General features: G+C 40.0%; 1 protein-coding gene across 9 annotated transcripts in view; it reads left to right on the top strand.

The window, feature by feature from the left end:
• The first annotated feature begins 954 nt into the window (after positions 1–954).
• The window catches only part of ZNF792 (zinc finger protein 792), a 43,230-nt gene continuing 21,782 nt past the window's right edge, over positions 955–22,402 (top strand). For 2 of the 9 annotated variants that reach the window (XM_065925844.1, XM_065925843.1), the window contains exons 1-3: positions 955–1,264; positions 10,070–10,196; positions 10,951–11,061. In XM_065925844.1, the coding sequence (XP_065781916.1) occupies positions 1,232–1,264; positions 10,070–10,196; positions 10,951–11,061 (271 nt within the window). In that variant the 5' untranslated portion in view covers positions 955–1,231. Of the gene's footprint in view, positions 1,265–6,893; positions 6,941–9,684; positions 10,197–10,950; positions 11,062–11,264; positions 14,907–14,932; positions 18,240–22,402 lie in introns of those variants that run through there. The other 7 variants (XM_065925845.1, XM_065925837.1, XM_065925839.1 and 4 more) reach the window with 7 other exon arrangements.

Genomic DNA, 22,402 nt, shown 5'->3' with positions numbered 1-22,402 from the left:
TTATGATTATGTAATGGAGGTGACAGGCATATTCAAGGGATTAGATCTGGTAGACAGAGTGCCTGAAGAAATATGGAGAGGTTCGTAACATTGTACAGGACGTGGCGACCAAAACCATCCCCAAGAAAAAGAAAAGGAACAAGGCAAAATGGTTGTCTGAGAGGACTTTACAAATAACAGAAAAGAAAGAGAAAGGAAAGGCAAAGGAGAAAGGGAAAGATATATCCATCTGAATGCAGAGTTCCAGAGAATGGCAAGGAGAGATAAGAAAGCCTTCTTAAGTGAACAATGCAAAGAAATACAGGAAAACAACAGATTGGGAAAGACTAGAAATCAAGGTTTAGATTGCTGACCGAGAACTTGGGTTTTTAAGGAATTCCCAGGTGATGCTACCGTTACCGTTTTGCGAAGCACTGAATCTAAGCAACTTTAAATGCTAGTACACAAAGAACCCGTATATTAGATATTATCTTCATTATTCAAAGTGAATCTAGGTCCCGGGGAGCCTGCGGGGATCAAGAGACCAGCCTACACCCAAACAGGCACGTGTGGGTCTCATATTACAGACTTCTGAGGGCAGGCGGCACTTGGCCCTAGGCAGTCCCAGAGGTCTGGAGATCGCCCCTTACGGAGGAAAAGCTCGCGGTGCCTCCCGGCCAATGTCAACGACTAGCCGCGAGGTCCGCTCTCCTCCCCGGCCCGCCTCCTTCCCGCTCCTCCCTGCTGCCCCTGACCCGCCTTGCCGGATGCCGGACAGAAAACACTGTCCAGGAGGCTGTGCCGGTGCGTCACCGGCTGGCGCTGGGCCAATGACAGCCCGGGAGAGAGCCGTTTCTTTGGGCCGGGGAGGTGGGGGCCGGCACTTCCTGCGTTTCTGCCCAGCTAGTCATTTCCCCGGACTGCGTCGGTGCGCCCTGAGCCGTGGGTCCGGGGCTGGGGCTGGGGCTGGACGGGTACCGCTTCCCAGGCGGTTTTCGGGACGGGAGGGGGAGGACAGGGAGGCCAGGACCCTCCTCTGCGCCTTTGAACTAGCAGTGACCCCTCGGAACGCGGTGTCCGCCAGGGTCCCGCCGCGCCGCGCTCTCTCCGCGGCACCCGGCCCTGGGCGCACTTGACCCCGAGGAGACTGAAGTTCCACCTCGCCCGGGGCCAGGCGCCGTGGCGCTACGCTGAGCCCGCGACACCCGCCTCGGTCACCCGCCTCCGAGGGCTCCTGCGTCCAGGGGCTGCGATGGCGGCGGCGGCGCTGATGGACAGGGCGCAGGTGAGTGGATGGGCTTCGGGCCCGCAGCTGCTCAGCCCTTCATCCTCACGTACCCGGAGCTGGGGGATCAAAGATGGGCACTGCTCTACGACTTGAGGTCTTTTTCATCTCTCTGCTTTTGAGTCTGGGGTCCAGAGGGTTTGAGAGGGAGCGAGTGGTCACTCCCAGCCTTCGGTCCTGAATCCAGAGCAGGGATCGTAGAGAGCGGGTCCCATTTCTGAACTCTAGTGGATGAGATGGGAAACGGTTTCCCAGGCAATAGGAACCAGTCGTGGGCAAGTACAGGATGGAGCTGGGAGTGTTCAGAGAGCAGGTGGGCTGAAGTCATCCTGGAATGGCTGGCTGAGAAGCCGGGCGTCTATATTGAGAGTGTTGGGAGCCGCAGAAGCCAGAGTGGAGGGGGAAGGTGATGTGACTTACATCCTAACAGGATCACCTGGGTGCCAAGTGGAAAAACTGACTGTGGGCTGAGGGTGAAGGTGGGGAAGGCAACCAGTGGCTGCTGCAATACTGCGGGCCAGGCGAGGAGGGCAGGTGATGGCAGGTAGGAGAAGCGATGGGATTCTAGGTGGATCTTCTAAGTGAGGCTGACCAGATTTTCTGAGATGGAAACTGAGAAAGAAAAGCAGCGACTCGATGGATTTGGTGTTAGCAGCTGGAAGGATGGATGAACCATCAACTGAGAAGGGAAATTGTAGGAGAAACTTTGACTGGAAATAGCAGAAGTTACATTTGGGCCATGTTCTGATGTTCCAGGGACCCCTGAGCGGAGTTGAAGCTTGAGCAGCTAGACACACAGTTATGGTGTTTGGGGGAGGCTTAGTTTAGGTTAAGAGACACTGAATATATAAAGGGACATTGGCAGACTGTACATAAAATAGAACTCTGACCCACAACCTGCAGCAACCTGCCCAGGAAACAAACCCCCTTATCTACAATAAACAACCCAGGAAGCCATTCTGCTATAAGTTAGACTGGCAGGAACCCAGATTGCTATCTCTAGTGACAATCCAGGAAGTTAAACAATAATTTATATAACAGTTGACCTCAAATAACCAGGACTTAATAACTGACAACTGCTCTCGTTTTTGTTCCAACTTAAGACCAGTCAGAAATAGCCAAATATGCACCTCTAACTGATCACCTAGGATGCTCTGCTTCCAGTTAACTTGCCTACAGTTTTCTCAGGCCAACAGGGCATTCCTGAAGCCTTCCATTTTTTTTTTTTCCCACTTATAAAGCTTTCCCATTCCTCTGCCTGCCTTTGAGTCTCTGCCAACATATGTGGTTGGGAGGTGGGGATTGACACACATGCACTATTGATACTATGTATAAAACTGACAACTAATGAGAATCTACTGTATAGCATAGGAGCTCTACTCAGTGCTCTGTAGTGACCTAAACGGAAAGGAAATCCAAATAAGAGGGGATATATGTATACATATAGCTGATTTACTTTGTGGTGTGGTAGAAACTAAACAATGTAAAGCAACTATGTGCCAATAAAATTATTTTTAATAAAAATATTTTAAAATAAAGGGAACACACATGAATTAAAAAAACAAAACAAAACTTAAGTGGCTAGCTCCCTTTATATAACAAACTTAGAATAAGTAGGTTTTGCTTTTTTCGTTTGGTTAGTCTTTATTTATTTTCACAGTGAGAAACACCAGGGACTTCCCTGGCAGTCCAGTGGTTAGGATTCCAGGCTTTCACTGCAGGGGGCTTGGGTTCGATCCCTGGTCTTGTGGGATCTTAGATCCCATAAGCTTAGTCCCTTGTGGAACTAAGATCCCACAAGCTGCACTGAGTGCTTAGTCGCTCAGTCATGTCTGACTCTTTTGTGACCCCCATGGACCATAGCCTGCCAGACTCCTCTGTCCGCGGGACTTTTTCCAGGCAAGAATACTGGGGTGGGTTGCCATTTCCTCCTCCAGGGGATCTTCCCAACCCAGAGATTGAACCCACGTCTCCTGTGTCTCCTGCATTGCAGCCTAATTCTATACTGCTGAGCCATTGGTGAAACCGGTGTGACCAAAAAAAAAGAAAAAAAGAGAAACATCCAAAATGTGGCATCTGGTGTTTGGACAAGGGTGTAACTGTGTGTCTGACTTAGGAGGGTGGCAGTGACCATAGAGGGAAGGAGGAAGGAAAGTGGAGCCCGAGAACTGGGCATCTTGCTTTGGTACTTTGGCCGGCTTGTTTGGCATCATAGAGACAGATGAGGGAAAGTTAGTGTTTGTGGTAGTAGCTGGGTGGGGGGAGGGGATCTGTGTGTAGGGAAAAGTGTGTCTGGCAGCTGGCCAGATTTTCCTGGAGGGATAGGTATGAAAGGAGGTCTGAGGCTTAGTAGTGATGGAAATAGTTTTTCAGTGAGGCGTGGGCTGGTGCTCATTTGGCCATCTGCATTCTCACCAGGCCTTTGTGGACCCTGAGGGAGCTCTGGGATTTTCAGTCAGTCTGGAGAACCAAGGGGCAAATGGGGCAAGCTGGGAGAGCTGTTAGACCCTGGTGGGTGGGGGCAAGAGGACCAGAGAGGTTGGCTTTGAATGAGTGATTGATGAAGGGACAGAATGTGCCTTACAGAGAAGCAAGGGGTCTGCTGTAGTCCTGGGTAGGTTGGATTGAAGCCAGGATCATGGCCAGGTCCGGAGGCCTTCACCTCAAGGGTGGATGTTGCCCTTGGCAGTGAGAGTCATAGAAGGTCTGGGGCAGGATGGGATCATGGTTGTATTTGCCTAGAATTCTCTGGATGCTGTCAGGGAGGGGGAAATTTCTCCCTCTACCTCTTGTTTGAGTTCTTGTGGCTGCACTAATAAATAATTAAACTAATAAAAAGTTAGTATAACACACGTTAACAGGAGAAAAATACATTTTAATGTAAGTGAAGTCAGAAATGGGACCTAAAAAGTGGCCAAAGTCAACATCTTTTACTCATTAGACAAACAATACCTTTGTGAATAATCAACTGGACAAAGAAACTTAGATTTTGGGTGCTCAATTAGTGAAGAATCTAAACAAAGTTTGGGCTCCAGGTTGTAAATTAAAGAAGTGACAAGGTTTGCTTATATAGATTTCTTGGCCCAAATTCCCTCCCTTTGGCAATAAGGGTGTGCTTTACCTTCAGATACAGGGAGTGCACTTTTAAATAGCTTTCTTTTTTAAAAAATATCTTGGCCCAGTTTATTTTATGTATTTATTTATTTTTTTACTTTTTGGCCATGTGTGACATGTGGGATCTTAGTTCCCTGACCAGGGGTCAAACCTGTGCTCCCAGCAGTGGAAGTGCAGATTCTTAACCGTTGGACCTCCAGGGAGTGCACTTTCTATGCAGAAATTTATTTCCTGTTTTCAGGGAGACAGACATGTGGGTCACAGTGTCCCTCTTGCGTTGACTGTTTCTTCCATAACTTTAATTCAAAATAATCAATAGGCCACTGATGCACATTTTGGGGAGGCCTATGCTAGGCCCCAGTAGTTCCCTCCTCTGGAACGTCCTCTGTGGAAAGAGACCAGGTAAGAGGAGTCCTCCAGCTTATTGAGGGCTTCCCAGGTGGTGCTAATGTTAAAGAATCCACCTGCCAATGCAGGAGGCATAAGAGAGGTGGGTTCAGTTGCTGGCTGGGGAAGAGCCACTGGAGTAGAAAATGGCACTCCACACCAGTATTCTTGCCTTGAGAATTCCACAGACAGAGGAGCCTGGCAGGCTGCAGCCCATGGGATCACAAAGAGTTGGATACGACTGAGTGTCTGAGCACCAGTTCATTGAAGCAATTGTTAGTTCTGAGAAGAGATCAGTTCGGGAGAACAATTATACCTCATTTCATGAGGCAGTGATGCAGATGGGCTCCAGAAGCTAGGCCTATGGTACAAGTAATCAGGTAGTTAATGAGACATTTCTAGGAAAACAAAGGAAAATAAAGGGTTAATGTTTGGAGCCAGTCATAAAATAGTTTCTGACATTAGGATGCAGTCAAGAAGATTTCAAGGTGTCAGGGTCGAAGCATCTTTTGCAGTTTGAAATGTCTTTGATGTCACCAGGTGTTCAAGAAAACTTTCTAAGTGGCTCATACAGCAGCAAGCATGAGGATTGTTTAAATATGAGCTGTTGTGGCAGTTTCTCTAAAATATGTATCAAGTCATCTAGCTTCAATTTTCAAGGCATCAGGAAAAGGGCAATTTTAGTTCTCAATGATTCCAAGTCAAAAGGGTGGGAGAAAATTGGAAACATTAAAGAGTTGTAGCTAGATATTGGAGGAAATTAGAACACTTCAGGATCTAGTCCAGATTTCAGGTAAACAACAAAACCTCAATGAAACTAACAGTACTAGAATCATACATACAAGAGTTCAGTTTAGAATCAGGGTTTAATCCCTGGTCAGGGAACTAAGATCCTGCAAGCTATGGTGCAGCTAAAAAGAAAAATAATGAAATAAAGTCAAGTTCTTTCAAATTGTTTGGTCGTATCTGAGTCTGTGTGTGTCTCTCTCAAATATGACTTTCCAGTCAAAAGCCTGGATAAGATAACCAATATTTCTAATTGTGTTCTATTTTAAGGAGAACAGATTCTTATTAAACTTTTCCAAATGTAACTATATTGTTAAGAAAATAACATATTGTTAAGAATACTCATAAGAGTTTCTGAATTATGGAGCAATCAGGTGGGAAGAAAAATGAACGTTTCATTTTTGCTTAGAAAGGTATGCCGTGCCGTGTTTAGTCACTTAGTCACTCTTTGCGACCCTGTGGACTATAGCCGGCCAGGCTCCTCTTTCTACGGGTGTTCTCCAGGCAAGAATACTGGAGTGGGTTGCCATTTCCTTTTTCAGAGGATCTTCCCAACCCAGGGATTGAACCCTGGTCTCCCACCTTGCAGGAGGATTCTTTACCATCTGAACCACTAGGGAAGCCCAAGAATACTGGAGTGGGTAGCCTATCCCTTCTCCAGGGAACTTTCAGACCCAGGAATAGAACCAGGATCTCCTGTATTGCAGGCGGATTCTTTACCAGCTGAGCTACCAAGGAAGTCCAATTCACCAAACTGCTGTAAATCTTTTTAAAAGAATTCCTTGCATTTGGAAAACAAAAGATTAAAAAATCAGTAATATTGTATTTTAAACAAAAAGTCATAAAAACTATAATCATATTCATCAGTTCATTCAATTACACGTAATTAATTCTTGTTCCACTTTGAGTCCAGTTCTTCCATTAGTTATGTTGACTTTGCCTGATGATTAAGCATGAGGGTAACAGTGATATTCCAAGGAGTTTGTGAAATTTTTGTTAAGGTTTGAATGATTTGCCCAGTGAGGTGGGTGCCTTGATCACTGGAGATTATGGAAGGTATACCCCAAATAGAAAACACATTTAAAAAAATCATTTCTTTGCCCCTGTGATGTCATCAGTCTTGTAGCAAGGGAAGGCTTCAACCCATCTGGAAAGCATATATGTAATAAAAGAACATTCTGATAAACCATACTTAGTGGCAGTTGAATGATATCCAGCTGCAGGTGCTCAAAGGGTCCAGAGAGAAGAGGTCTGACTCATCTGGGGCAAAAATAGTTTTTCCCAGGGTTATGGACCTGAAAGGTCAGACATCACTGATAGGCTGTTTCTTTCTGTTTTATAGAGATCTCCCTGCCAATGTCTATTTAAATGCACGTTAAATGCACAATGGTGAGTGAAGGAATGCAGGGGGGAAAATGAGATTTGCCAGGGAGCTGGCGAGAACTAAGTAGCCATCTTGGTTTTCCCATAGCCCTGACTGTTTAGTTTGCAACTACTGTTTACGTATTTAATTTCTGTTATTCAGTAGCATACTCTTGCCTTGGTACAAGGATATCAAGATGGCAAAAGTCTGGCAAGAAGGGGTCAGGATTTTTGCAGAAGCAGAATGGATTTTGTTCACATGTGCCACAGTCTTTATAAATTCTGTTGCTACTACCTTTGCTTGAAGGTCAGTTAGGGCATTTCTCTGATACTTGTGTTCAATTCCTTTAGTCTGAGCCTCCATTTTGATGACAGATAACATTTTATGCCAGGACATATATGACTTCAGGAATTTCACCTAACTTCTGGAACACTTAGAACACATACTTATATAGACACAACATAAAGAAGGTGACAACAGTTTCCACATAATTTAACGTATCAAATATAGCTGATTGGTTTAGTATCTTTTTATAAGGAGAAAGAATAAACCTTTGAGGCATTTTAGAGGGCCCCCGAACCATCTCATCTCTCAAAGTTCTAAATCGAAAAGATTTCATTTACAATTTGATTTGAGGGAAGTTTGTCAAAAATATTTTTAAAAATTCGATTTAGTCAAATAGATCTTCACAGCAATGTTTCGTTACCCATTCAACGAAACTAACAAAACCTTAGGCAAATATGGACAGTTATGTAGTTCTGAGCAAAATTTAGCTCTTTTAATAGCAATAGGACTAGATTTACTTAATGAATCAAAGAACTGATAAAGGCAACAGAATGTAAGTAATTATTTTGACAAGATAGAAGATCTTTGTTTTTTTCCTAAGTATATTATTTAAAGGTAAAGAAAAACCTTTCATAATCTCTTATTATCAAGAGCAGACCGATAGGAAAACAAAATATTGTTCTTTTAATAGAGAGAAAACCAAATTCCAATTTTTACTACTTTACTTTGATATTAAAACTTATTTGCTTTACTAAATCCATTGCAATCTTATTCAATCATGACCACATATAAAATTCCTGTCTAAAGACTCCTTTATTCATAATCTTACAGAATTTCATTTTAGTTTATCCCTTGTTTTCTTTCCCATTTAGAACTAACTAGGTTTAGGGCAAAATTACTTTAATTTTCCTTAACAAAAACATCTCCACACCTTATTTTTTCTCATCCCCAAACAATTCTATTTCTATTATTGTATCTGGCAGCTTTAACCACATATATTAATTGGAATCCTTAATCCTTTGAAATCTTAATTTTTTAGTGAAAATAAAGAAGTAAACAATTGTAAACTTTATTAACATTTTGTGGCTTGGCAAATTTATAAGTACATTGTATAATTTCTAGAGACATGCTATTTCATAGTACAGTCTTTCAATGAAGCACAAGATATATTCACTAGAGTCAAACATACTTAATCTCTCTGTAATAAGAGGCCAAAAGTACATATAAACTTAGACTTTAGCAATTAATGTTTCAGTACTTTATCTTACTTGGAAATGATCTAGGCGTCCAACAAATTTCCATCATTTAATTTAACATAGCAAAACATAGGGTATGACTTACCAAATGGATTTATGAAGTTATTTAAGTGGACGTACCATAACACAATTATTGTTTTAAAATCTACCTAAAAACTCATCACATTTACATCTATTTTATATATTTATTTTTATTGATTTTTACTCCAAAGTTGCATGGTTTATAGGATCTTAGTTCTCTGATCAAGGATTGAGCCCGGGGCCATGGCAGTGAAAGCAACAAATCCTAATGACTGGACCACCAAGGAATTCCCTAATTTATTTGTTTTTAACAATCATACTTAGAATACTCATAAAAATCTCATGAGACTTTAAAATAATCATTATCCTAAGTTTGTTTGTTTGGTGACAAACTTTGCAACAGAGACGAAATGAGCCCATTTGGCTAATAAACCCAGGTAGAACAAAAGTTGTTTATCTACACTATGTTTAATGTTAAATCTGAGATATACCTGTATTAATTTAACCAACAAGTTTAAAAGTAGCTCTTATTTACTAAAGATTATCCTAGATATATGAACTTGAAAAATATTTGGGTTGTTTTTTTATTACATATTTGAGAATTTTTATATAAGTGCTTATTTTTATAAGCCAATTAAATAGAGGTCTTTTACAAATTAATTTTGGCAGTGCCATCTGGAGGTAGCATACACATATGGACTTACAGACAGACACAACCAGAGATCTCATAGTCCTCATTTTAAAACTTTAATCATGAATCAAGTACAACATAAAACTTATGCATGTGTGCTCAGTCTATCAGCCGTGTCTGACTCTTTGCAACTCCACAGACTGGGGCTTGCCAGGTTCCTCTGTCCATGGAATTTTCCAGGCAAGAATACTGAAAAGGGTTACCATTTCTTACTCCCAGGGATCGTCTCTATCCAGGGATTGAACCCGAGAGACTCTTGAGTCTCCTGCTTTGGCAGGTGAATTCTTTACCACTGCCCCACTAGGGAAGCATATAAAATTTACTAGTTTATAAGTAACAGTTGGAATAAGTTAGATTATTTGCTCGGATTTTGTTCTTTGAGGAGAAGACAAATAAGATATGTATTTGCCCTTGGCAAACTATTTTAAGGAGGCTGTGACTTAGAGTTTCAGCCAGAGAGGCTTTTTAGCAGTTGGTGTTTTAAAAAGTCTCTTTCTCTCTCTTTTTTCAATTTCAGGTTCTACTGATTGAGCTAATCCAGATTCAGGCTCAGTGGGCTGTGTTTACATTCAAAAAACATGATAAGGTTTATAACTTGAAGAAACAGAAAAAGAAAATATGCTTTCTCCTAGGAGTTTTGGAGTATCTTTGTCTCTTATCATATGCTTTAGGATAATTATTAGGGGCCGTGCATTTCAGACACAGAACTCAACTGGTATCTGTCTGCCTACCCGCCTGTGGGCATTTCTGTGGGCTGACACAGCAGTCATAGAAGGCATGGAACCGGGGTCTGAGAGCTCCCCTGTGTTGGGGAGCTGGGGAGGAGGGTGAACAGTGAACAGAGAGGGAGTCCTGAGGAAAGAAGCTGATCGTGGAATGAACTGTCCCCATCATCATGACAGGGCTGTGTGACCTTTGAGGACGTGACCATTTACTTCTCCCAGGAGGAGTGGGGACTCCTTGATAAGGCTCAGAGACTCCTATACTGTGATGTGATGCTGGAGAACTTTGCACTGATTGCCTCACTTGGTAAGGCTTTTACACCCACCCAGGTGTCCTGAGCTCATCTCTACCCATTCCCTTTTCCCAAGAGGTGGTTCTTTCCTTCCCACAGCTGGGCTGTGGACACTGCTTCCTCCCCTCCCCCCTGTCTGTTTTTTGGGCTGTGCTGGGTCTTCGTTGAAATATGCAGGCTTCTCTAGTTGCAGTGAGTGGGTTTCTTTAGTTGTGGTGTACAGGTTTAGTTGCTCTGCAGCATGTGGGATCTTAGTTCCCTGACCAAGGATTGAACCCAAGTCCCCTGCATTGGGAGGTAGATTCTTAACCACTGGACCACCAGGGAAGTCCCCCCACCTCTTCAGGTATATGTACTGTGGGTCCAGAGCTGAGCTGTGTGCAGGGTCCCAAGAGCTGTGTGCTCTCTCCAAGCAGCCTCAACATCTACTGTCTCAAAACCTTGTGGGCAAGTGTCCCAGAAAGAGGAGTCTTGCAGTCAGCCCAGCAGATCCTGTCTGACTCAGCCACTGATCTCCTGGGTGATTGTTCAGATCTCTGACAGTTTGTTTGGCTCCTTTGCTTTAGCTAACATTTCCTAAGGCCTGACTGCCAGGAATTCTAGGCACTGATGTGGTCACTGTTTGCCATGACCACTGGGATGTTCCTGCCAGATCTCCCTTGTGTGTTCCTTTTGTAATTTTGTTTCCTTTCCTGTGTTCTATTGTGGGATAATTCACCTGGGCAAGTGAATTCACCTGGTCCCTTACCTGCACCATCTTCCCCTTAGGACTTACATCTTTCAGGTCTCACATAGTTGCCCAGCTGGAGATGGGGGCAGAGCCCTGGGTGCCTGACCAAGTGGACATGACTTCAGCCATGGCGAGAGGGGTGTATAGAGGTAAGTGGTGGGTGGGGGAGCATGTGACATCACTACTGTCTTCAAATCATTCCTGCCACTTTTCTTGTGTTCATCATTCTTTTGGTGCCAAGCCAATGGACTTATATCTCTTCTACCTTTCCTTTCCTATTTTTGGTATGTTGACCACTGGTCATTTCTTCTCTGACTGAGGCCTCTGTCTGTGCCCCTCACTGTTTCCACAGCTCCCTCTGCAGCACTCTTCAGCATGGGCCTGCACTTCATGTGTCATGAGATGTGCACATTTCCTCTGATAGTCCTTGAACACCAGTTAAACAGTTGCAATCAGGTTTTCCCAGATCTGGACATACCCTTCTGCACAGCTCTCACAGGTTATCAGCAGCTGGAGTCCCCAAGAAAAGCTTTCTTGAGAACAGAGCTGAAGACTTGCCTTTCCATCTGATACTGTGCCCATCTTTGTGTCCTGGCTCCTGGTATGGCCTCCCTTATTTCATGACCTTATCAGGCACAGGACTCCTGGGAAGACCATTCCTTATCTTGACCTTAGGCCTTTCATCTTGCCAACAGTCCCATGGACTCATTCCTGGGTCAGACTTGCATTTGTGATTGGATTGTTTCCTTCCATGAAAATTAACATGAATATCACCAGCATTTCTCTACTTTCAGATTTTTACTGTGGAACAGAGGGTGAGAATTCACCTGCTGAACTCAGTGTTTCTGTAGAAGTGTCACAGAACATGAACCCCAAGGCAGTTCCATCCACCCAGAAGGGCTACCCCTGTAACCTGTGTGGCCTACACTTGAAAAACATTCTGCATCTGGCTGAACATCAGGCAACACATTCCAAGCAGAAACCACACATGCATGAGGCACATAGGAAAGAGTTCAAGTACAACACCTACTTTCACCAGTCACAGATGCAGCAGAACGTGTACAAGTCTATTGGAAGGAATGAAGGCAGGGCCTTGCTTGTGAAGAGCTGCAGATATGACACATCAAAGAAATCTTTTGCATTCAGGGAGGATGGGAAGGCCTCTGTGGCCAGATGTGGTTTTCTCCAGCATCAGGTCACTACCAGTGTGGGGGAGCCAGAGAAGAGCTCTGAAAGTGTGGTGGATTTTTCCACTGTGCAACTCCATAAGAAGTACAGTGAATTTGAGAATGCTCTCAAGGACAAACTTTCGCTTGTTCAGCAGAGAACCCACACTGGAGAAAGGCCTTATGAGTGCAACAAATGTGGGATATTCTTCAGCTATGCTGCTGGCCTCTTTCAACACCAGAGAGATCATAATCGAGGAAAGCCTTATGAGTGTGGTGAATGTGGGAAATTCTTCAGCCAGCGTTCCAGTCTCATCAAACATCAGAGAGTTCACACTGGTGAAAGCCCTCATGTATGCAGTGAGTGTGGCAAATTCTTTAGTCGAAGTTCTAATCTTATTCAACATAAGAGGGTTCACACTGGAGAAAAGCCTTATGAGTGCAGTGAGTGTGGGAAGTTCTTCAGCCAACGCTCCAACCTCATTCATCATAAGAGGGTTCATAGTGGTAAAAGTGCTCATGAATGCAATGAGTGTGGGAAATCCTTCAACTGCAACTCCAGCCTAATTAAACACTGGAGAGTTCACACTGGAGAAAAACCTTACAAATGCAATGAATGTGGGAAATTCTTTAGCCACTTTGATGGACTTGTTCAACACCAGATAGTTCATACAGGTGAACGACCGTACGGATGCAGCATATGTGGGAAAGCCTTCAGCCGAAGCTCTGACCTCATGAAACATCAGCGAGTCCACACTGGTGAAAGGCCTTATGAGTGCAATGAATGTGGGAAATTGTTTAGCCAAAGCTCCAGCCTCAATAGCCATCGGAGACTTCACACGGGTGAACGGCCTTATCAGTGCCCTGAATGTGGGAAATTCTTTAGCCAACGCTCCAGCTTTAATAACCATCGAAGACTTCACACTGGTGAGCGGCCTTATGAGTGCCTTGAATGTGGGAAAACCTTCAGACAAAGTTCTAATCTGAGGCAGCATCAGAAAGTTCACAAACCAGATAAGCCATATAAGTGCAATGTATGTGGAAAAGCCTTCAGCCAAAAGTCTACTCTCATCCGGCATCAGAAAATTCACACTAGAGAAAAGAGTACAGAGGGTGTTCTCCCTCCTTCTTCAGCACAACAGCACCTCCTAGAGATGAACTCTGAGAGTGATCTTTATGAAGGAACTGTCAGTCAGAAGTTGAACATTGTTCTTCCAAATATCTATGCTGGAGAGATTCCCAATGGATGCTAAATAAATTGAAAGCTTTCTGGAGCAAGGCTACATTTTCTGATCCCAAACTTTGTCAGAGTTTTTGTCACTGCTAGTGTCTGTGGTAGAAGTCATCTCAGTTCTACCCACTGGCAGGTCTCCAGAGTGTGTGCCAGCCACTTCTTCTTGTTTTCAGGGAAGACAGGCCTCTGTTTCCTCTTTCAAGAGGGAATTGTGAGTAGCTTGAGGCCATAGGAAGATGTCTTCCTTCCCGCTGTGACTGCTTTAGCTGTGATCATGACCCATCTTTGCCATGAAGACCTGATCTGGGTCCTACTGGCAGCTTGCAGAGGTTTCCCTTTTCCAAGGACATTGTTGATCTTGTATGATGCTCATGATGGATTCATCCAGCTTCCACATTATCCATCCTTGACTTTACATTGCTCTGGTTTGGGTGATAAGGGCCTTATTGATAAAGTCACCTTTAATCTCCTGTATTCTGATAACTGTGTGGAGTGGGTTGAGAACAGAATGAAGGTCTTCCGAACCAAACAGGTCTCCAAATTTTTTGCCTTAGTGAAGAGCAGGATGGCAGAGAACAATTCTCAGTCCAGAGTTGGCCTCATTTGTGTTGCTACCTGAGGTCTCCTAGGGAAGATTGTAGGGTTTGGTGAGCCTAATGTTGTGACTTGAAGGGCATGAATTTTTGTAGATCAGAGGTTACCTTGAGGAAGGGGAGGTTGTGCAACCTCCAATGCATCTGGAAGCAGCCTGATTTAGGCCTCCCCCTTTTTTTTCCTGAGGATGCCTCCTATTCCTTAGCACTGTCGAGTAAACATTGATTACCTGGTCTCTGCCAAGGAGTCATATGCCTTTGATGTCTAAAATCCAGTATATGTCACCTACTGTAAGACTTACTGGGTCCAATTGGCAGATTAGAGGGAATGTATCTGTTATAAAAGTGCATCCAAAATTCCCTTAAATGTAACTATGCAGGATTCAGGACTTGCAGAAATTCTCAAGACCTCCAGACCTCTGTCCTATGACTAAGGCCACTGGCAGAGGAAATCAGCTAAAGGTTTTGTGGATTATTGTAGGCTGTCTGCATTATTCATGTCAAAACCAGTATTGTGTTGGCAGAAAAATGGGGACTAAGAGAAGGTAGATCTTGTAAGCCAGGGAGGAAGCATTTGTGACACAGCCAACCATTTTTGATGCCAGCACATGAGGAGAGAGGGAATAGAGTCAATATGGGGATGCCAAATCTTAAATTTTCTAAAATGAGTGGGAGAGCAGATTTTTACTTGCAACAATTTCTTTTAATGCTTTGTTGAGATATAATTTCCATGCAATATTTGGCTGTACATATTTAACGTGTACACTTTGATAAGTTTTAAAATATGTGTACACTCAGGGAACCAACACCACAACCATAATAATGAACCCATCCATCACCCACACGGCCACCTCATGCCCCTTGACAATCCCTCCTTGCCTTCCCCAGAGAACTGTTAGCTACATCCCAAGGAAAGTACTGATTTACCTTTTATTCATTGTGAATTTGTTTGCCTTTCCTAGAATTTTGTACAATGGGAAACATAAAGTATTTATACTCTGTTTTTGGTCTGTTTTCTTTCATACAGCATAATCATCTTGAGAATCATCCATTCTGTGTATGTGAAGAGTTCATTCCTTTTACTGCTGAGTAATCCTCTCCTGGGACCTTCCCAGATGGTAGAGTTGGTAAAGAATCCACCTCCAATGCAAGAGATGTGGGTTTGATCCCAGGGTCAGGAAGATCTCCTAGAGTAGGAAAAAGCAACCCACTCCAGTATTCTTGCCTGGAAAATTATATGGATAGTGGAGCCTGGCAGCCTGCAATCCATGGGGTCGCAAAGAATTTTATGTGACTGAGCACACACACACACACACACACACACACACACACACACACACGAGTACTCTGATGGATGAATACCTTAACTTTTGGTTTTTTAATTTAAAATATCTCATAAAATATACAACATAAAATTTCCTATCTTAAGAATTGTTAGGTGTACAGTTTAATGGTATTAAGTATAGTCACGTTGTGTAACTATCACTACTGTTCATCTCCAGAATTCTTTTCATTTTGCAAAACTGAAACTATGTTCATTAAACAATAACTTCTTATTCCACCCCAAGCCCCTAAAAACCAATATCTAACTTTCTGAAATGGAATTTGACTACTCTAGTTACTTCATATAAATGTAGCTATATATTATCTGTCATTTTGTGACTGGCTTATTTCATTTAGCATAATGTCCTCAAGGTTCATCCATATTTTAGCATGTGTCAGAATTGCTTTTCTTTTAAACTGAATAATATACCATTGTATGTATATGTCATATTTTGCTTATTCATTCATCCTTTAATAGATACTTGATTTGTTTCCACCTTTTGGTTATTGCAACTAATGCTGCTATGAACGTGGGTGTACAAATATCTCTTTGAAACCTGCTTTCCATTGTATACCTGAAAGTGGAATTACTGGATCATATAGTAATTATATTTTTAATTTTTTGAGGAATCTCCATAATGTTTCCCACAGTGTCTATACTATTTTACATTTTCAACAAGAGTTCTAATTTTTCCACATCTCTACTAACACTTGTTTTTTCTGTTTTTGTTTTTTCTTTTTAAATAATATCTATCCTGATGAGAATGATGTGGTATCTCATTGTCATTTTGATTTGTATTTCTGTTAATAATTCATGTGCTTCTTGGTCATTTGTATATCTTCTTTAGAAAAATGTCATTTCAAGTCCTTTCCACTTTTTGAATAGGATCGTTTGTGTTTTGTTATTGAGTTTTAGGAGGTCTCTATGATGCTGACTATTAATTTATTAGGTGTGTGATTTGCATATAATTTCTCCCATTCTGTGGGTTACCTTATTACTCAGTTGATAGTGTCCTTTAATGCACAAAAGTTTTTAATTCTCATGAGATTCAATTGTCTTTTTGTTGTTGTTTTGTTGTTGCCTGTCCCTTTGGTGTCATATCCAGGAAATCATTGCCAAATTCAATGTTATGAAACTTTTGCCCCATGTTTCCTTCCAAGAGTTTTATAGTTTTGGGTCTTACTTACATTCAGGTCTTTGATCAACTTTGAGCTAATTTTTGTGTAAGGTGTTAGGTAAGGGTCCAACTTCATTCTTTTGCAGGTGGATATTCAAATTTTCCCATTGATTGATCTTGTCAAAAAGTATTTGACCATATATTGGAGGGTTTATTTCTGGACTCTATTTTATTCCATTAGCCTGTACTTTTGTTTTTATGCCAATAACTCACTATTTTCATTAATGTTGCTTTGTATTACAGTAAGTTTTGAAATTGGAAAATGTTGAGTCCTTCAATATAGATATTCTTTTTCTTTAAAAAACAATTATTTTTTCTAATTGGCAGTGCTGGGTTTTCATTGGTACACCTGGGTTTTCTCTAGTTGTGGCAAGTGGGAGCTATACTCTGATTTTGTTGCATAGGATTCTCATTGCAGTGGTTTCTCTTGTTGTGGAACATGGGCTCTAGGGTGCATGGGCTTCAGTAGTGCAGCTTGTGGGTTCTAGAGTGCAGGCTCAGTAGTTGTGGTGCAGGGAGTTAGTTGCCCTGAGGCATGTGTGATCGTCCTGGACCAGGAACAGGAATCTGTGTTCCCTGCATTGGGAGGCGACTTTCAACCACTGGACCACCAAGTCCTTTGATCTCCTTTATCAAGAATGTTTTAGCTATTCAGTGTCCCTTGAGAATCCATATGAATTTTTGTATATATTTTTGTTTCCCCCCCAAAAAATGTTTTTTTGATTGGGGTTCATGAAGTCTTTAGATTGCGTTGAGTAGAATCAGCATCTTAACAACAATCAGTCATCCAATCCATGAACATGGGTTATGTGTGCCTGCTAAGTTGTTTCAGTTGTGTCTGACTCTGCAACCCCATGGACCAAGCCCTTCTGTCCACAGGATTCTCCAGACAAGAATACTGGAGTGTGTTGCCATGCCCTCCAGAAGATCCAAGGGGATCTTCTTGACCCAGGGATTGAATCCACATCTCTTAGGTCTCCAGCATTGGTAGGCAGGTTCTTTACCACTAGCGCCACCTAGGAAGCCTGAAGGTGGGATGTTTCTATATATTTATGTCTTTAATTTTTTTTTCAACAATGTTTTATAGTTTCTATAGTAAAGTTTTTACCTCCTTGGCTAATTTCTAAGTGTTTTATTCTTATTGATGCTATTGTAAAACAAACTGTTTTCATCATTTTCTACTCAGATTGTTCATTGTTAGTATATAGAAATGTAACTGAGTTTTCAGCATTGGTTCTGTACCCTACTTTGTTGATTTAATTTACTCTAATGGTAATTTTGTGGAGTCTTGAGGGTTTTCTAGATTTAAGATTATTTCATCTGTGAACAAAGATAATTTTACTTATTCCTCTCCCCTTTGGATGTTTTTTATCTCTTTTTTCTTGCCTGATTGCTCTGGCTAGAACTTCCAATACTATGTTGAATAGAAGTGGTGACAGTGGCCATTCTTTCCTTATTCCTGTTTGAAAAGCTGTTAGTTCTTCACTGCTGAGTATGATATTAGCTATGGGTTTCACATATATATCTTTTATTATGTTGAGGTAGTTTTCTTCTATTCCTAACTTGTTGAGTGTTTTTATTGTGAAATATTGTTGAATTTTGTAAAATACTTTTTCTGTGGCAAGTAGATGATCATGTTGTTTTTCCCCTTTATCTTGTAAATGTGATGTTAGATTATTTTCATATGTTGAATGATCCTTGCATTCAAGGAATAAACCCCACTTGAACATGGTGTTTAGTCCTTTTAGTATGTTCCTGAATTCTGTCTGCTAGTATTTTGTTAAGGATATTTGAATCAGTGTTCATAAGAAATATTGGTCTGTACTTTTGCTCTAGTATTTTTTTCTGGCTTTGCTTTCAAGGTAAATGAATTAGTGTTCTCTTTCAATCTTTTGGAAATTTTTGACAAGGATTGGTGTTAATTTTTCCTTAAATGCTTGGTAAAATTCACTAATAAAGCCTTCAGGTTCACAGATTTGTGTGTTGTTGGGAGATTTTTGATCACTCATTCATTTTGCTTAGTACTTAAGAGTTTTATTCAGATATTCTCTTTTTTCATGACTCTGTCTTGATAGATTTTGTGTTTCCAGGAATTTGTCTATTCTAAGTTATCCACATTTTTGCATACATCTGTTGATAGTACTCTTGTAATCACTTTTATTTCTGTAGAATCAGTTGTAATGTTTCCACTTAAATTTTTGTTTTTAGTAACTTGAGTCTTCAGTCATTTTAGCTAACAGCTTGTCAATTTTGTTAATCTTTCTGAAACACCATCTTCTGGATTCATTGATTTTTCTCTATTGTTTTTCTATTCTTTATTTGATTTATTTTTAAATCTTACTATTTCTTTCCTTATAGCTTTTAGTTTAGTTTGTTTTTTATTCTAGTTCCTTAAGTTGTACAGTTGAGTTATTGATTTGAGATCTTTCTTCTTTTTTAATACGTGCTTTAAAGCTGTAAACTTCCTTCTTAATACTGCTTTTGCTGCACCTCATATGTTTTGGTGTGGTATGTTTTTGTTTTCTTTCATCTTTAACTATTTTCTAATATTCTCTGTGACTTCTTCTTTGTTCCATTGATTGTTTAAGAGTGTATTGTTTAATTTACACAAATTTGTGAATTTTTCAGTTTGCCTTTTATTATTTTCTACCATCATCTGGTTGAGATTGGAGAAGACACTTTGTATGATATTTACCTTTGAAGATCAATTAAGCCTTAATTTGTGGCATAACATGATCTATTATGGAGTTGTCCTATGTGCACTTGAGAAGAATGTGTTTTCTGCTGTTGTTCAGTACAACTTAATGTACATTTCTACTAGAGTTAATTGGTTTATTGTGTCATCAAGTCTTCTGTTTCTTTATTGATTACTTTTGTCTGGTTGTTCTATCCGTTACTGAGAGTAGGTATTCAAGTCTCCAAGTATTATTGTCGAACTCTTTTGATTCTGCCATTTTTTGCTTTGTATATTTTCTTGATGTGTTATTAGGTGCTTAAGTGTTTATAATTGTTATATCTTCTTGCTGTGTAGAACCTTTTATTGCCATGTGAAATCTCCTTTGGCTTTTGTGACCTTTTTCTCCCTATAAAGTCTGTTTTGTTTGCTACAAGTATAGCCATTCTTACTCTCTTTAGTTATCATTTGCTTGGAATATGTTTTTCCATCCTTTCACTCTCAATGTACTATAGTTGGTTCACTTTTAAAAAGTCCATTCTGTCAATCTCTATCTTTTGATTGGATAGTTTAATCATTTACATTTAAAGTAATTACTGATAAGGAAGGTTTTACTTCTGTCATTTGCTATTAGTTTTCTATAGTCCATATAGCTTTTTTTTGTCCCTCATTTCTTGTATGACTATCATTTTAAATTTTAATGTGAATTATTTTAATTCCCTCATTTCCTTTTACATATATTCTATAGCTATCTTCTTTGTAGTTATCGTGTGGTTACCATCCTAAAGTTATAACACTACAATTTGAATACCAGCCTAACTTCAATAACATATAAGAACTCTGCTTCTATACAGTTCCATCTCCAACCTTTTCAATTACCGATGTCACAAAATTACATCTTTATATTTTGTATATCCAAAAACATAGACTAATAATTGTTCTTTTTAATGTATTAGTTTCTCAAATGTACAAATTTTTAACTGGAGTTACAGACCAAAGTTACAATAATAGTAGTTTTAAAAATTGCCAAGGTATGTACCTTTACCAGTATTTCTACATATAGCTTTGAGTTATTCTAATGTGCCTTTATCTCAACCTGAAGGACTCCCTTCAGCATTTCTTGCTAGGCATGTCTAGTGGTAACAAACTCCCTTAGCTTTTTTTTTTTCCTTAGCTTTTTTAAATTTAGGAATTTATTAATCTTCACTCCCTTCTGAAAGACAATTTTGCCAGATATAAGATTCTCAATTAACAGGTTTCTTTCCTTCAGCAATTTGAACATAACATGCCCATTGCCTTCAGGCTGCCAAGTCTTCTGATGAAAAAACTCTTGTGTATAATCTTACTGTGTATCTTTTGAATGTGACAAGTCACTTCTCGATCATTTCTTTCAAGGTTCTTCATCTCTGTTTTGACTGTGATTTCTTTTTCTTTTTGGCTGCGCTCATCTTTGTTGTGGTGCTAGGGCTTTCTCTTCTTGCAGTGCATGGGCTCTAGAGGGTGTGGGTTCAGTGGTTTTGGTCCAGAGGTTTGTGGGATCTTAATTCCTCAACTAGGGAATTGAATCCGAGCCCTCAGCAGTGAGAGCTTGGAGTCTTCACCACTCGACCACAAGGGAATTCCCGAAAGCAGTTCACTTTGGTGATCAAAGGGCAATCTTTCACCTTGGTAAATGACATAGATGAAAGATCAAAAGCTAAGATTATATTTAATGGTAAAGAACTATATGTTTTCTTCCTAAGATTAGACAAGAGCCAAGATGTCCATGCTCATCCCTTCTATTCTACATTATACTAAATGCCCTAGGAAATGCAGTGAGAAGGAAATTCAGACTAGACAGGAAGTAGTAAAAGTATCTTTATTCACAAATGACATGGTTTTGTATGCAGAAAATTCTAAGAAGTCTAAAAAACCTATTAGAACTCTAATGATATCATAGGAAAGAAAGTCAATATGCAGGAAAATTATATATATAATTTTCCAGTTATTCAGTAATATAATTTATCATAATATTAAAAATTATGACATACTTAAGTCTAAGTTTAACAAAATATGTAGAAAACCTGAACACTGAATATTATAAGACATTGCTAAGAAAAATTAAAGGCCTAAATTAAAGGATATATATATATATATGTTTATGGACTTGTGGATCCAACAGTGTTAACATATGAACCTCCATATTGATCTATAGATTCAATGCATTCCATATTATAATCCTCAAATTCATTTTGCCCTATAGAAATTGACAAGCTGATTTAAAAATGTGTAAATGAAAAGGACCTTCAGCAAAGCAATTTGAGATGAGCAGCAATTTGGTACTAGAAGAACAAGAGACACATGGTACCATGGCATTGGGGAGTTTTCAGAAATACAAGTTTATTTATGTATTTTGCTGATTTTGAACAAAGCAACTCAATGGAGAAAGGCAATCTCTTCAAGAAATGGCCCTAGAATAAATGAATATTCCTTATTTTAACAGATATATTGATTGCATACACTGTGATAATTATTGCACAAGTGGTAGGGTTAAAGAAGTGAACTATCAAATTCTGGCTTTTAATCCTGGTTTCCTGTAGGCATTATTTTTCTAATTAATTTTGTTATTTTAAAATTAATGTTTCAATTACAGTTCTTTCTTCATAGCAAAAGTTCTGATACATAGGTATCTTTTTATTATTCTTTCCTGAATAGGCTACAATTTCAAAATTTATTGTATATTGTATTTATTGTATTGTATTACAATACTATTTATTGTATTGTAATACAATGAATACAATTTCAAATTTATACATTACATGTGATCCCTTCCCAAATGGAGATGTTAATAATATCCCTATTCAGACCACTAGTTACAAAACAGGAACTGTATGATAGAAAACTCCAGCAGTGATTACCTCTACCAATTCCAATTAGTTTTACTGATTACTATTAGTAATTTAGCAATTAGTATTACTAATTATGGAAAACTCTGATATTAGGTGTTTGCAAATACATGCAGTATTACCTTGGAAGTGTTCTTCAGAATCCAGTGAAATCTTTTTAACTTACAATATAGAAAAATCCTGGAGTTGAGGAACAAATTAAATGACAGTGTGAGGAAGCAAATATAGAAAGTGAGGCATTTGGTAAACAACTTCCTTCAAGAAAAAGGTGGGGTTTAAGTGCAAAAGATTAATATTCAGGGGCAAAGTCTACAGCTTCCTCTTACATGCAGAAATAACTACATACAAATAGAAAAGGGGATAGAAATAAAATAAAATGTTACCAACTATGTCAGCAATTTCACTATTCCTTCTACTTTTCTCTATGTTGAAATTTT

This window comes from Muntiacus reevesi, chromosome 2 (genome assembly GCF_963930625.1).
Source record: "Muntiacus reevesi chromosome 2, mMunRee1.1, whole genome shotgun sequence".
Taxonomy (NCBI): domain Eukaryota; kingdom Metazoa; phylum Chordata; class Mammalia; order Artiodactyla; family Cervidae; genus Muntiacus; species Muntiacus reevesi.
The sequence above is the reverse complement of the archived record's forward strand: the minus strand, read 5'-3'. Positions and strand labels throughout refer to the sequence as shown.